Below are 15,729 nucleotides of genomic sequence, written 5' to 3' on the forward strand. Positions count from 1 at the left end.
GTATCGCCTAAGAGCAAAGCCCTCCACCTCAAATAATCAACTGAAAGTATAATTAGATTCAATTAAAAACAAAATGCACGTCAATTGAATTGTTCCTGATTGTACTTCAGAAAATCAAAAGCAAGCACCCCACATTGGAAATCTACATATTCAGCCAACGATTGGGAATAAAGCAAACATACATTTCCCAGCTTATTCAAATTATCTTATAAAATACCACAGGGGATGGAATCAGTCCAGTTAGTTTTCTGTTTCTGTTTCCCAAGTGTGATGAAAGAGGCGCAGACATAAACAGCAATTAGAAATCCTGGAGAAGATATTACACTGAAGAAAGGTGAAAGGTGCAGGCCATTTTGTGAAGGTCAGTGTGTGAAAAATGGGACAAAGATGAGGCCGCTGCCTGGAGAAAGAGAGTGATGCACATTCACCCTCCTCCCGTTGCTGAGTGGGAGAGAGGGGTAGAGGGGGAGAAAGCAAGAGAGAAAGAGAAAGAGAGAGAGAGAGAGAGAGAGAGAGAGACCATCATCCCCCACAGTTCATACTCACTGACCAGGATGAACCCGCTAATGACTACATTTATTCAAATTAGACTAATTGTAATCATGGTTAATAATTAGCTTTACAGTGCATTATAATTGGGTTAGGCTACAAGATGGTTCTGCCTAGGTGCAATAATTTATTTGATTTAATTATTCTGAGGAACCCAATGGTTTGACATTTCATATCATAAAACCAGCGGTGTAGAGAGAATGGAGATGGCCGTTGTCTTTAGAGAAGGTCATTGCTCGCTCTCTGGGAAAATTATGAGGACTATTTTCCACTCTATTAAGCTACTCCACTTAGCACAATTAGCCACACACACAAAGGTTAAAGAGAGAGACCTCTTCCTTTATGATAGAGAGGAGTGCTGCATGTGTGCGAAAGAGCAAGCTGGAGAAAAAAAGCAAACAAGCCTCCATACTCTCGACAATCATGGCTGCTTATCTCGCTGGAATGCTCTTTTGCAGGTTAAAAGAGGGAAGGAAGGGTTAATTTTCATACCATCTCTCTTCAAATAGGTCAGATTTACCCAGGTGTGTGTTGTCCGGGCCCTACAGTGATTACAGATATTGAACAGCCTTTTGTGGTTAAAAAGGCATATCTGTCCTTGGGCAACCATTAACACACACAGACAAAAAGCTGTGACAAGCAGAAATGATACCTCAAAACCCAAACACATTTTACATCACCCATAACACATCAGCTTAAAATGATGACAGTGAAGTTGAGCGGGGCTGCTGCACAACAAATGAATACTTGTGAATACGACGCTACAAAGCCGATCAGTCACACGCTGCACAACAAAAAAGTACGGCATCTAAACATCCTGAAGCATTCATGCCACAAACATTTAACTACTCTCATAGCACAAACTGCTGACTCGTGCACATGCCGTACTTTATAATAGTGGATGCTGGTTAATGTGCAGTTCCTGAGAAATGAACTTCCCCAGCTGTATAATGCTATTAAAAAAAGGTGTACTTCTCAGGAAATATTGACTGAGCACACTCTTGTTTGTCGTTCCACGTTTCCTCTCCCGTTTCGTTTAAAGCCGCCCGGTTCGACCACAGGCCTCGGCTGTGCCCCTCGTAAGCTCTGCGAAAGCACTGTAAGCATGAAATTTAAATGACTGCGTAAACCAATGTTGTCCTCTCATTTAAATGCATTCAGCAGCTCAGCAAAGTTCAAGCTCGTGTCCTTTGGGTTTGACTTTCAAATCAAAATCAAATGCTTATACCGTCATGCTGCCATTAATACTACTGCATAAAATAGCTTTACTGCAGTAACATTAACACCTGTATTGTATATAATAACATAAAATAAAGATAATGCCACATTTTAGTCATCATCACAATTAATGAAACTCGTACAAGACAATTTAGACACATTTTATTAATAATTTTATTCAAATTTTGTGGCATTTGATATTTACAGAGTCCAGTACATAATCAAATATTCACCTTCAGGGTAAATACTGATTCAGAAACTTAAATGTATCAAATATTGCAACAAAGTTTTTCACAGAACACATATAAGACAGATATAAAATAGTTCTCATGGCTCAGTTGGTGTCAGACCTGAGATTAAGATATTTCTGTGTCAGTCTCACACGGAGGTCAACGTCGGTGCAAAAACACATGATCCACCTCTCACTCACTTGTCCAAGTGAACACTTGACCCCAGGCATCGCCTGCCAACAACGTGGCGTGACTCCTGCACAGGAACGAGCAATGTACTTACACACAGTTGAAATGCTCAGCATTATGGACAAATGTAACAGTAAACTATGCAATATAGAAAACATTGAAAACGCAGCTGAATATAAAGTAAATCCCAGCCCGGTCCGATGTGAGTGCATGCGTGATTTTTACTGTACCTGGACATGGCCAGTGCTGTGATAGCTGGGCTTTTTTTGTTGCGACGCAGTTCTTGACACAACACCAGATGTTTGTCCCAGCCTTTAACCTGGCACGAGCTGCTCACTGAAAATTCAACATCAAAAGACATTAAGGTCCACTTAAAACCCAGTCAGAAACCCTGACCCAGAGATCCTCACAAAACCACTTTATTTTACATTAACAGTGTCCATCTGCGGTAAGCTGACTGTAAAAGCGAGGAAGCTCCCTGAAATATAAAACGCCTCAGTTTTACGTAAAGACTTGTCTCAATGTAATTGGAAAGCATAATACTCCTATGAGGTGACGCGAGGCTGTAACCAACGTATGCCAAATTGGATCTGGGTATTATTGCTTTCTAAATTATACACGCGTACACACGTCAGCAGAATTACTCATCAGTGTTTACTGCCTCTATGTTTAATAACTTTATAACAACATAATTCCTGCTAGCCCTAATGCTAGTGAGGGATCGGGTAAGAATTACAAGCTCTCATCTGGAAAATACACTGTCTCAGAGATGAGCGGTTAAAAATAATCATCTCACACTTAAGAATTTATCTAATTAGATAGCATTGGGGTTTATTTTTTTTAGGATATTGCTAAAAAACACCTTTTTGTGTCGTTGACTTTCAGTTGGTCTCACAGTTTTGTCACTGTCAGCCTTGTTCATCACTTGGGTTGTTATTAATATAACCTCTTACATGCATATCCCATCCTGCTGCCAGTAACATTACCATCTCTCTCCGTTTGGTCTTGCCCTGGGGACACAGGCTCTTCTGGAGGGCCAGGTAATTGTATTCTGGTGTACTCTGTCCTCCATATCTGTATGAGAGACACATAACGAGTAGCAAAATCATAGACATAATTCAACGTAATAACAAACACACTCACATAAGTGACACGCAGGCGCTCGCACATGCCGCACACCTCAATGTAATAATAAAGTAATGATAGGGCGACTGTGTATGTGTGTGTGTTTGTGTGTGTGTGTGTGTGAGCACAATTTAGAATTTGCAGCTTTGATTGCACAGAAGTAACAATTGCTTATTTTAATCCAAAAGAGTCAAACACACACAACCTGTATTCTGCTAATAAAAACATGATGGACACCCAAGCAGCACCTGCCAGGCTAATGCCGAGGTAATGACTGTCTTAGTTGAATACCAAACAGCATACCATTTTAAATCAAGCAAAAACTCACATTGATAAAGTATGAGTTATGCACAGGGAGATTTTCTCAGTGTGAGGTGAGGGCAGTAACTATGTCCTCCCAACACATCACTGCAGACAAAAAAAACAAAACTCACCCGGATAACACCGTCTGCACAGCCGGTGACAATGACATTCTTGGCATCCCACTCGTGTTGCTGTGTGAAGCTCACGCACAGGATGTCTTCCTGAGGGCCACAGGAAGTGTCAGTGCGGGCGAACAGTTGGCCCTTCATCGTCCATAGGTAAACCTGGGGCCCCGCACAGGACGCGATCTCACCCTGGACAGAGCAACACTGTGTTGAAATGCAAGTGTGCACAGACATCCAAAATTTTTTTTAAATTTAAGTACAGAAGAGGAGGATATTCATGCTGTCAGTGGTGAGAATCCTCCCTTCCTCATGCTGTGCAAGGGAATAACACGATGACGGCGAGCCAATGTATTCAGAGGAAAGAAAAGAAAAAGACGACATTGACTTACAGTGAGTTCATTGATTGCCAGTGCGGAAACTCTGGCTGTGTGTCCTGCTAACTGGGTGATGTAACTCAGTTCCTCCAAATCCCAGAGGATACAGGTGAGGTCACAGGAGCCACTCACTATGACGCTGTGGACTTCAGACACAGCCAGACACGTCACTGCCCCTGTGTGACCGTACAGCGGCTACAAGACAACACCAGGGTCAGCGTGAGAGTGTGCCAGCAAACACTATGTGAAAAATCATTTAAACTTCAGTCATTTCAAACTCTTTGTTACTTCCTTGATGTATAATGCAGATGATCTGACCTGTTTGAGTTTCATGCAAGCGACTTTGTCTTTGGTGATGGCCACATCCCACACACACACAACTGTGCTGCTTCCTGCAGTGACGATGGTTTTTGGGTTGGGACAGGCAGAGCACAATGTCTCACCCCAGTCACATAAACACTCACACACTGCAAACGGCTGGACACGCAAACACACAAAGGTCAAGTATTTAGTAACAAGCACATAGGTAATATAAAATATAAAATCAAACAAGATCAAATTGATTTTTTTAATAATTAAACAATTTCAACTATACTTATATACTATACATATGTTTCTGCTTACATAAATAAGCCTTTGATCAATTCCTCTTCTATAGTCCGACAATACATTTGTGTCTATCATTTGAATGTGACTCCATATAGCTGAAACATATAGAAATGCAGGACATGTAAAACTCATTTCAGCAGCTACCTTCTCTGTGCCACAGTTCCCAAAGGCACAGCTGTTGTCAGGGAATCCCCAGCTGAAGTAGCAGCCCTGCGGGGGCGACAGAATGAGCCGATTCCTCTCCAGGACCAAGACCTGTTTTTCCAGACACAGTATTTGACCGACTGGGCCTCTCGGCAGCTCTGCAATAAGGTTTAGAGGGGCACGATCAGCAAAAAGAGGATAAAAAAAAAAAAAAAAAGCCAGTCAACTATATAAACTCCCATTTACAAAAAAAAAAAACTGGCGTGAGACTATAGAAAGAAAGTCTTTGTTTTACTTTTAGTGTAGCTGAATAAACTTGGCGGGTCAGATAAAGATAATAGCTCTTCAAAAACATCACATTAAAGAGTTTGGTGGCAGTGTAAACTTGGAAGGAATTTCATTAAACTGACCGCAGAATACTGAGCAATTAAAACAGCTATTCCCAGGTTGAAACAAGCTGAGGCTCAGTCCTAGGGGGGTACCTGCTTTCTGGACAGTATAACTTTTATGTGTGTGTGTATGAGGAAGAGGCACTGAGAGAGAGAGGCTGTAATTGTGCCTGTAATTGACCTATTCATGCAGGAAGAGGCAGAAATCATTACATCCCATCACTACATCTACCTCTAAAATCCCTAGAAAGGAGTTCTGGTCTGCATTACTCTTAGCGTTCCTGCTCCTATTCATCTCTATCTGCTTATTGATCAGATCAGACACCCTAAGATTTAATATGAAATGTAATATGCAGGAATCTCTCCCTGAGCATTCGCAGATTCATCTCCTCTCCCTCAGTGGGCCTGTAGGGATATTCAGATTATTAAGTAGGGCTCAGCGGAAGAGTCATCTCCATATTGTAGCTCGAACAGATAGCTCCTTCTACCCTTCTGTAGTGTAAATTAATCTATAGACACTCTCAGTCCATTTCAATGATTCCCCTGAGACCTCGCCACATCCTGAGTACAATAACCAACATCAAATGGTATGCAATAAAAAAAACATAAAATACTGCCCAAAGAAGATGGCTGTAATTGAATAAATTTAGTCAACTCGGGGGGGGGGGGGGGGAAATATATTTTTATTCAGTTGTTGAGGAAATATATATGATTTGCAACACTCTATTGTGTTCAGTTATAATATTATATATTTAGTTAAAGGACCAGGTTGACATTTTGCTAGTGACTGATACTAAATATGCAGCAACAGACTGTAACAAATGAGTTTGAGCTACAATAAAAACTGCGAAAATAGCCAGCCTGACGCAGGCCACTTTTTTAAGCATTAGCCACCTGGAACAATAAATAAACAAACAAACAAATACATCTAATATATAAAGTGAGCAGTAGCTTCTGTGGTGGAGCATATCCAGGAAACTATAATTTACAGTTAATTCTATTTTTTTAACATTCTATTTAAACTCCCAACTTTCTGTTTAATTTAATTTATGCATTTTAAGGGGAGTTGCTGAATATCAGATATAAAAGCTCTCATAACAGCCAGTACAACAACAGACTGCCTGATTCAGACAAATTCTTTTCAAGAAACAGCATGTACATATTTCTTACTGTATACTTTAGTGATGTGAGATTTAAACCGTGTGTGCTTCTTTAATTTAATTTGAGGAGAGAACTGAAAGCACTAACATACGTGCCCATACTGAAGCAAATATCACATATACCTTTATTGAGTCCAGGGATGCACACTTTTATCAGCGGTGAAGATGCAAGTTATTGCTTCACCATAATTATCCTTATATTACACCAGCTGATAGACATAAAATATCAATTAAATGTCATTAAAATCTAAGTTAAACAGAGTTGTCTGCTCTCACGCATTCATCCAACAAAGCAATCCCCCCCCCCTTTTTTTTTCACAAAATGCTCAAAACACACCTTTACAACATTTTTTTCTGTTTTCGCAGTGTTTAATTGCTGTACCTTTCAACGGCTGCTGAGTTGTCCTCAGTTTATCCAGGTTGACGAAAAATGGAGTTGGGTAGGATTGTGCTGACCCCTCTTTTTTGGAGCTGTTGCGAGGTGGGTGGGGTTTGGTGAAGAGCTTCAGAAAAGAAACGTGAGGATTTGTTTAAAAAAAAAACAAAACAAAACAATATGATGCACCACATACAAATAATGTACTTTACTTATTTTTGCCATTTTTCACCTGTTTGGGAATTTGGCCAAAGTTGCTCACATATCCCAAGATCGTGCTCTTAATCAAGGGGTCCTTGACATCCTGTCGGCCTCTCTGAGCGTAGAAGTAAGGATGGAAAGTGTTCACACTTTCTACAGCAGCCGGACCTTGTTGCCGGTACCCGAAAATGAGGTCGATCCACAAGTGAATGTGGGAACTGACGTAGTCACTTTCCAGAGCCTAATGCAAACAGAAGAGGATGCTGTTGCACAAAATAAAGCCACGTCGTCATGTCATATCACAAAAGTACTGTGCATGCCTTGAAAAGTCTCAAAACCCAAATTGTGCAGCACTTGTTAAAATAGGAGGCTCAAAACCATCAGTCAAAGTTTTTGTTTTAATGAGAGTTTAGGAAACCTAAAACTTCAGGGAGTGAGCACAACCAATAAGATTAATCAGATACTGTATGATTTCTTCCAAAAGTCCATTTAGAAATCTCCACCAACAGGAGGCTGCACAGCTGTGTTATGGCCATATCTTCATGTTAGGATTAAAGAATGATTTGGGTAGAATTAGGAAGATATTGGTTTTAAAGAGGTAAAGTGGGAAAGTGGGCATTATGACAAGCTATCTTCTTGCACCAAACCTTAATAAACCCATCCTGGACCAACAGAGAACATCATAACAAGGATATATTGTCCTGAGTTAATTTTTCTGAGGAAAGAAGAAAGAAAGAAAAAAAACAATCTTTTGAAGTCACTAATTTTATGAGAATGCTGGGCAATATGAGTAGTTCAGTAGATTACAGAGAGAACCATCACAGATGCAACGGGAATGGAAAAAGGGAGGGTGCTGAAGAAATAACACCACTAAAGACCAACAAAAACAGAGATACACAATAACCCCTCAAAGTGAAAGAGACAGAAGAGCCGAGAACAGAAGACAGAGAGAATATCCAACCCATAAACAGAAATAATGGCATTATGAAAAAGAGACCGCTTTCTCTGAATCAAATTAAATAGGCGTGTTGTTCTTCCATGTTTGTCATCTAAACTTTAGATGTATGCCTTTTTGTGCATGTCTTTGTTCGAGAGAAGAATTGGTTATTATATGTGAAAACTGTTGGTACCAAAAGAATGTAAGTGAACTAAAGTCAGCGAGACAAAATGGTCTTTAGAGAATCTGATGAATGAGACGGAGACTGTTGTGAATACAGTGTGGAGAAATTGACTGAAGACAAACTGTGACTGCAACCAACACGGCCACAGTGGATATTTGTTTGGACATACTAAAAGAGTGTGTTGTCTGTATACATGCATCAGCTGGTATTGACAAACATTATTAAGCCTTGTGGGAAAAGTCCCACTATGTAACAGGCCAGAATGGCCAATTGAAGCAGACAGGCCCGGCGAGGGCAGGAGTCACTGACCTCTCGATGGACTCTAATGAACTCATGGGGGTCACCTTTTGCCCATGGAGGCAGCTCAACGTCTCCCAGAGCAGTACCGTCCTCCATACAACCTGAAGCAATGAAGATGTACAACACCGTAAGCAATCCACATTTCATCACATCAATCTTTGTAAACTGTGAGTTGACATAAATAGGCACTCTGGTGAGTCTTTTGTTACTGATAGCACTAAGTAGTTATGCATCGTGGAATGGTTACCATACTTCTTTCTCATTTTTTTGGTGATATGTAAAAGCATGACTATATAAATAATGAATATGTATGTTTAAGCGTTTCCCTTCACTTACGTACTAACAGCTTCACACAATTACAGTTTTTGGTGGATATGTGCCAGAAAAATGTCATTTGCCATCATAAAAAGCAAGGACAATGGATGTGGTGAGAGCAATCGGTTAAAAGTTTGTGAAAACTTTTTATGAGCAACTACATTAAGTCCAATGTTATTAAACTGCCAAAGATAAATATAACAAAAGTAGTAAATGGGAATACATTTACTATTATTTTAAAGCTAATTTAAGCAATGAAAAGAGTTGGCTATTTACATCATATTACCATTGCGAAACTATATGACAAAAAATGTATAAACATCTCTATTATGAGAGGGAAAAGCTAACAAAGCTTATTGATCTGTGTCATGTTACCTTACTGATGCCACTAAAATCACAATATTGTGATTTAATTTCTTCGAAACACTAACATGTATAGGAGGGCATGCCAACTTCTACTCATAAAGTGTTGTTTAAATATAACATTGCTACAATAATGGCCTGGAATTAAAAACTCTCTACTTTTTAATGTGATTATTGGATTAAGTAAACAGCTAATTCGTGAACAGAGATTATGTTGCCAACATGTCAGTCTTTGTATGCTTGTTATCTGGTATTAATCGGGAGCTTTTTCTTGACTTAATTTCAGCAAAATCTGTTTTCCCTGTTACCAAGATTTATGTAAAAAAAAAAAAAAAAATCTAAAATCTAATTAGATTAATGCATTTATTGAGAGAGGAACTCCATTAAGTTTCAACAATAGTGTGTGCCTTTCTTGAACTGTCGTGTCCATGGACCTTATGCAGCCAGACAATTTATCATAGAATAAGGACATACAATTATAATGTATATCTGTGATCAAATCTTCATCGTATGAACATAATGCAAATTTTAGAGTATTAACAACACCACAATTTCAGATAAAAAAAAAAAAAAAGCTGGATTCTGGCATTTTTTTTCTTATGAGCGCCTAACAAACAAAGAGTGCTTGTTTTTCAGTTCTCATGAGTGAAGCAATTTTTCTCTCTGACCGAGCTGGATGTGGTTGGAGTTGAGCAGGAAGTCAGGTAGGTAGAAGAACTCTGGGGTCAGCTCTCTGACGTCGCTCATGTTGTCTCTGGAGGCCGACTCCCACTCTTTCTTCATGCTGTAAAACATCCGCTCGGGGATATCAAACCCTCCCTGTGGGGAAACCGGACACAACCCCGTCAGAACCCTCCCGAGACAAACTTTGCAAAAGACACATTTATAAAGCAGTCTGCCCGATTCTGTGTCAGGAACCATGTTTTATATTCTTCATTACATTGTGTAAGCAGGAAATACTTGCTACGACTAGAAGGAAGCTTTTCATCTTTCTGTAAAATTTCATAGTTCAGATATAAATCTCTTGAGGGAGAATTTAATTTACAGTAAAACAATTACTGCAATGAATGAAAATAACATATATACTAGCAAATTTCGTTAGAGAAATAAATGCAGTTATGTATATTACTGCACAGCCGTTATGTGCTTCAGAAGACAAAAAGGCCCTTTAATTCACCAGACTAACATCTTTATTGCTTTATTTCGACTATCAAATATGCATGCCTTTTCATTACAATCAACTGGATGCTGTACAGCAAATTGGGAACATCTGTGCCTCCTTGCCTTGGCTTCTTTTAGATGCTTTCTGTAATTATTTGCATATATATTAAAATATCTCTCTATTGTCAGCTTTCATACCCAAAACAGTACTGAAACAGTATCTTGAGTGCTGAAAATAGCACATATTAGATTCATAATATTAGCAAAATTACATTTGAAGATAAAAACAAAACACTAAAGCGATGAATGCTAGTGGGCCTGTGGAGAACTGGGTTTACAGAGGTGCATGTGCGTTGGTAAAAAACACCAGAAACAAGTTTCAGTACAAAACAGATTAAACTTTCACTTTCATCCAAAAACCCAGACCTTGATTTACAGGCTGTGCATTCTCCTGTCAGCATTCAACTAACTTTGTCTATTATTTCTAGGATTAACACTTCTTTAAGCACTCCTGCTACCAAAGTACAAAATGTTTCTCATGGCATAAAGCTTAGTTTTGCAGTGTAATTGTCTGGAGCATGCCATGAACCTCAGCAGAAAAAGACTTGAAGCAAAGAACCAAAACACAAGTTTCTTAGCGGTGCACAAAAAGTGATAACCACTACTGCTGGGGGGCTGGAGAAAGTTGCGACAACCTTTGGTTTCGGTGTCCTCACCTGCAGTGCCTGGAAGGTGTGTGAAAATGGCTCCATCCTGACAAGGAAGGAGGCCACAATGATGGCTGAGGAGTAATGGGTACAGTAGTGGCACGGTGCTGAAAAGTCTAAAACAATTTCAGACAACCAGTTAAAAAAAAAAGTATTCTCAAAGTGTGTGTAAATAAAACCAGGTCACACAGATAGACACCTTCACCCTCACTGCTTTCCACTTCCTCATATCTTTGGATGAACTTGACTTTTCTCTTCTCAGTTTGAGCTCCCATTGGCTTTGCCAGATCACGGAAAGTTGCAGGATTTGACAAATCCAGTGCCTGCAAAGTACAGAGGTCAGATTTAAACCAGTTGCACTTTGGTAGTGCAGTAAACAATATGTTCAAAAACACAGGTGACCTACCTCTGACTGGTAGTCGGCCAAGACCCAGGGGAAAACTGGATACTGCATTAGGTCATTGTATGTTCTCCCGGCGATGGTGTTCAGATGCATCAAGTACTCAAAGTTACTTATTTCTCCTTTCTTGGTAGGGGGAAAAAAAAGAAGAAGAAGGAAGCTCAAATGTCTTTTACAAATGCAACAATACATACAAAACCTGGAACTTCGTATATGAAAATGTATAAGAAGATGTCCTGTATTACCTGCCATTTAATGAGGGCTGTCTTTTCAATCACCGGAGTCTTCCTAGAGCACAATCAAAGCAAACACCTTGAATTGGGCCAACCACTGCGCACTAACACAGAAAGTTTCATGCTTGATCTGTTGCCAGGCAACCAGAGTTAATATGTACCACTGCAGAGCAGAGAGGCGGCAGAGTGGAGGTGAGTGAGGGACTCAGGAAACAGAAGTTGTGTGTACACAGCTGTAGGAGCAGTTATGGGATCGAGCTGAACAACGGTATGTAGCAAAAACACTGAGTGGAGATGTGGAGGATTGTGGCGCATGTTGCCATCTATAGGTTGTGTGGGAACTGTGGCAGTTTGAGGACAAACTGCCACAATGTACACTACTTTTCCGAGTAGTATACATTGGCAAACTGTCAGTTTCTTGTTAGGTGAAGGTTTGAATCACACAATTTGAAGCCGATTTTCACACACCAGACCTTAATGTTTGCCGATTAAACAGGTCAGCTCAACCTGTGCAAGATGTCCCGTTTCAAACCTAATATAACTATCCATCATCTCGCTCGGCTGTTAGCTGTGTTTGTCCTAAACTGTGAGGTACAATTAGAGTGGGGAGATCGAGGGAAAACTTTTATTACTATCAATACTTTGCTCAGGGTGCGAGCCCGAGCAGAGCTGGACGAGACCCTACTGGAATGCAAGGAATTATTCTTATTGCCAAGAATATTAATTTACTTTATTCTCCTGCACAAACTGCTGCATTTTTGACAGCCTAAAAGGTCGGCACTCTGAGCTCCTGCCGAACAAAAGGACATCATGATCTGCGGCCAGATAATTTAATCTTCACATCTTTGTATGCTAAGCTTTTATTCCTGCTCTAAATGAACAGAAACTGTTGTTGACACCTGTTAAGTTCATCAACAAGACAGGGCAAGTTATGACATGTGAGGCGGCATGGCTCGGTTGGTAGAGCGGTCATCTCCTCATCAGAAGGTGGCAGGTTTGATTCCCATCTCTGTCTGCCTATATGCCAAAGTGCCTTTGGGCAAGACACTGAACCCCAAACTGCCTGGGTGAATGCAGTGTGAGAGTGAGTGGTTGGTTGGTTGGTGGTCGGAGGAGCCGATGGTGCAGTTTGGGAACCTCACTTCTGTCAGTCTGCCCCAGGGCAGCTGTGGCTACGTACGTAGTTTACCATCAAGTATGGAGTGAATAAATAATGCAATGTAAAGTGTCTTTGAGTGTCTTGAAAAGCGTTATATGAAACCCATGCATTATTATTGTGGACTAATAGAAGATGTTACTTTGAGAGGGGTGTCACTTGATTGTTTAAAAAAAAAAATGAAGACAATTGTGGGCTTATATTCTTTTTACACAAATTGATTTGAACAATGGCATGCAATACACCAAGATGCTCTATGTTTAAGCAAAGCTCTATGTCTATAAGTAATATATCAGAACATGTGACCAGGTATTTAAAGAATTCCACCATGTTTAATCTAAATCATTGAAGCGATCACCGACTTCTGAAATCACCTCTTTCTTTCTCTCTCTCTCTCTCTCTCTCTCTCTGACTCTCTCTCTCTCTGTGGGCTAGTAACATGGTAATAAAGTCCTGGTGCCAAGCACCACAGTTGCTAAGAAACACTATAAAACAAGAGGAACCTTTAGTCTCTGCTGTTTTGTGACGGGAAGCTTCGTAAATGTTGACATACACAAATTGTGACTTCTTGATCTTTCCGCTTCATTTTGTTACCACATTTGAAAAAAGGACCAGCAGGTATTGTTAGAACATCTTGTAATCAAAGTTTATATGCAGATTAATTGTGTTTTCGTACAGAAAGGCAGAAACTTTATTGCCGCACAGGCTGAAAACCTTCGGGATAAAGGAATAGTTCAGAGGAGCTAAAGCTGTTGGTACTACAATCTGATCCCTCGGTTACCATCAATCCAGGAAAATTTGGTGAGTACAAGTCTTCTTCTTCACTATTGCTGTGGAAAATGTGAATAAAACATGCCGCAGTATATGAACTGAGTGATGAAATGAGGATACTCATAGTAAAAAGATTAAAAAAAAAAAAAACAAGGGTGAGTTAAGGTGCAGCCATTTTCTTACCAAATTATTTTGCAAAACTACACTAAATCAATCATTGCATTTGGCCTAGTATGTGTTATCTAATTGCAGGCAATAATTTCATGCAGTAGTTTTCTATAGGAGGTTATAATAGGAACAAGCACCAGTGGCTAACCTCTCTCATCCTGAGGATGATGAATGAGGCGAGAGAGGGCCTTGGGGTGTAACACAGACACAAACAGACACACACCTTGCTCTTTTAGACAAGGAGGGGAGAAGAGCGAAGCCCTCATTACACTCCCAACACTCCCCAACTATCATTTATCAAAGTCCTGATTTGACTCTTTGTGCAAACACACACACACAAATAAGAGTACAGGACATCCATGACTGTCAGCACGCTTGCATGAGGATCAAACATACACACTTTTTTTTTTCTTACCTGAAAAAAGACAAACAAGTCAATCAGTTGAACAATGAGGGAGCATCAGCACTCATTTGTTTTTGCTGTATTACCCAGTGTCGCCTCTCTCCTATTGTTCCCCAGCATTAGCCTTAATTAGAGAGTCGTGCTCTTAAATACCCCCATGGGCTACACTGGGTGAGCACGCACGAGTGCAGACAATACTGCGACACACACACACACACACACACACACACACACACACACACACACACACACACACACACACACACACACACACACACACACACACACACACACACACACACACACACACACACACACACACACACACACACACATTCCTCAGAGAGAATGCTTTTTCCAGCGCCCCAGGCCATACATAAGCTCTTGTATCGGAATAAATCACATCAGCCTTACACACACATGTTTACACATTAACATACACAAAACACATTTATTTGCTATAGTACTATGTGATGGTGTCTCCTGGTTAAATTATTGTATATCAGCCTCTTGAGGCAAATGTCAAGAAGGGGAGATTCTCATCTGAACTGCTGTGATTTTCTGTACGTTTCAGCATCATGCCCAAAGGAAAAAAAGGCAAAAAAGGAAAAGGAGGAAAAGGAGCCAAAGGGACAAAGGTGACGCTCAAGATGGCTAAAAAGGCCATACGGAAGACCCCCGACGGGTGCCACAGACTCACACTCAGCAACATGGGTATAACTATCTTCCCAAAGTGTCTCCTGAAAATGACCAACGTGGATGAGTTGGACCTAAACCGCAACCTGATAAAGATACTCCCAGACAACATTGGGGACTTGGAGTCACTCAGATGGTTGGATCTCCACAGTAACAAGCTAGAGTCTGTTCCCGAGTCCCTCGGCAACTTGGTGTCACTGACCCACCTCAATCTGTCTAACAACTGCCTCACATCTGCAGGTTTACCCTCTGCACTGAGCTCCCTCAGCAACCTCAAAAGTCTCAATCTCGGGATGAACCAGCTCGACACCCTACCTCCCTCTTGGGCGGCATTAGACAGTCTCCAAGAGTTAGGCCTGTTTGATAATCTCTTCATCACACTACCAGAGTTTGTGAGCGCGTACCCAAATCTCACAAAGTTAAATGTGAAGCGAAACCCCTGTTCACAGGGAGACGGTGGGGTGGGGCAGAAAGAAAAGAAAGAGGCGGCGAAGGAGGCCTATCTGGTTCATGACAGCAGTTTGTGCAGGACATGCCTCAAGAGATGCCAAAGAGAGCAAAGTGAAGAGGAAAACGGAAAATGCAAAGATGAAACATGTGTGGAAGAAAATGGCAGTGACATGTCTGACAAGAAAAAACAAAAGACAATTTCTGGACTTCGAACACCAAACTCCGTGGCCATAGTCAGTCAAGATGTGTGGAGAATGAAGCAAAATGTCAAATAAATGCAAATGAAATGAACAAATAACTGCCGTCATCTTATCAAAAAGAAAAGGATACTAAATGGAAAAGAACATTAATCCTAAAATAGCGTATACATTTTAATATGGATGTGTAACATATTGAGATATACGTTTTACTGCCATATTAGCATGCATTTCATTATTCATGTTAAATATACGTTTTCTTAAATACTGCTGGATGACTGTACTACATTTGACAC

At 40.4% G+C, this 15,729-nt stretch overlaps 2 protein-coding genes across 5 annotated transcripts in view; one reads left to right on the forward strand and one right to left on the reverse strand.

The window, feature by feature from the left end:
* Nucleotides 1-1,603: 1,603 nt before the first annotated feature.
* wdfy4 (WDFY family member 4) overlaps nucleotides 1,604-15,729 on the reverse strand; it is a 37,481-nt gene continuing 23,355 nt past the window's right edge. Inside the window, exons 50-65 of one of the 4 annotated variants that reach the window (XR_013936870.1) lie at nucleotides 11,605-11,647; nucleotides 11,366-11,485; nucleotides 11,159-11,282; nucleotides 10,969-11,075; nucleotides 9,760-9,910; nucleotides 8,423-8,514; nucleotides 7,024-7,233; nucleotides 6,798-6,918; nucleotides 4,867-5,024; nucleotides 4,432-4,590; nucleotides 4,129-4,308; nucleotides 3,746-3,928; nucleotides 3,140-3,260; nucleotides 2,417-2,522; nucleotides 2,118-2,253; nucleotides 1,604-1,646 (exon numbers count right to left, since the gene is read on the reverse strand). Coding sequence is in view for 2 of the 4 variants with exons in the window: in XM_080507078.1 (XP_080363204.1) it covers nucleotides 2,190-2,253; nucleotides 2,417-2,522; nucleotides 3,140-3,260; nucleotides 3,746-3,928; nucleotides 4,129-4,308; nucleotides 4,432-4,590; nucleotides 4,867-5,024; nucleotides 6,798-6,918; nucleotides 7,024-7,233; nucleotides 8,423-8,514; nucleotides 9,760-9,910; nucleotides 10,969-11,075; nucleotides 11,159-11,282; nucleotides 11,366-11,485; nucleotides 11,605-11,647 (1,939 nt within the window). In the remaining 2 variants the exon portion in view is untranslated. Of the gene's footprint in view, nucleotides 1,647-1,960; nucleotides 2,254-2,416; nucleotides 2,523-3,048; nucleotides 3,261-3,745; nucleotides 3,929-4,128; nucleotides 4,309-4,431; nucleotides 4,591-4,866; nucleotides 5,025-6,797; nucleotides 6,919-7,023; nucleotides 7,234-8,422; nucleotides 8,515-9,759; nucleotides 9,911-10,968; nucleotides 11,076-11,158; nucleotides 11,283-11,365; nucleotides 11,486-11,604; nucleotides 11,648-15,729 lie in introns of those variants that run through there. The other 3 variants (XM_080507079.1, XM_080507078.1, XR_013936871.1) reach the window with 3 other exon arrangements.
* On the forward strand, nucleotides 14,248-15,721 carry lrrc18a (leucine rich repeat containing 18a; the record flags this gene model as incomplete). Its single annotated transcript, XM_080507351.1, has 2 exons — nucleotides 14,248-14,261; nucleotides 14,665-15,721. 2 exons carry the CDS (start codon nucleotides 14,248-14,250, stop codon nucleotides 15,509-15,511), a joined length of 861 nt encoding a protein of 286 aa, XP_080363477.1. The 3' UTR covers nucleotides 15,512-15,721.

Source organism: Blennius ocellaris (assembly GCF_963422515.1).
Source record: "Blennius ocellaris genome assembly, chromosome: 13".
In the NCBI taxonomy this organism is placed as follows: domain Eukaryota; kingdom Metazoa; phylum Chordata; class Actinopteri; order Blenniiformes; family Blenniidae; genus Blennius; species Blennius ocellaris.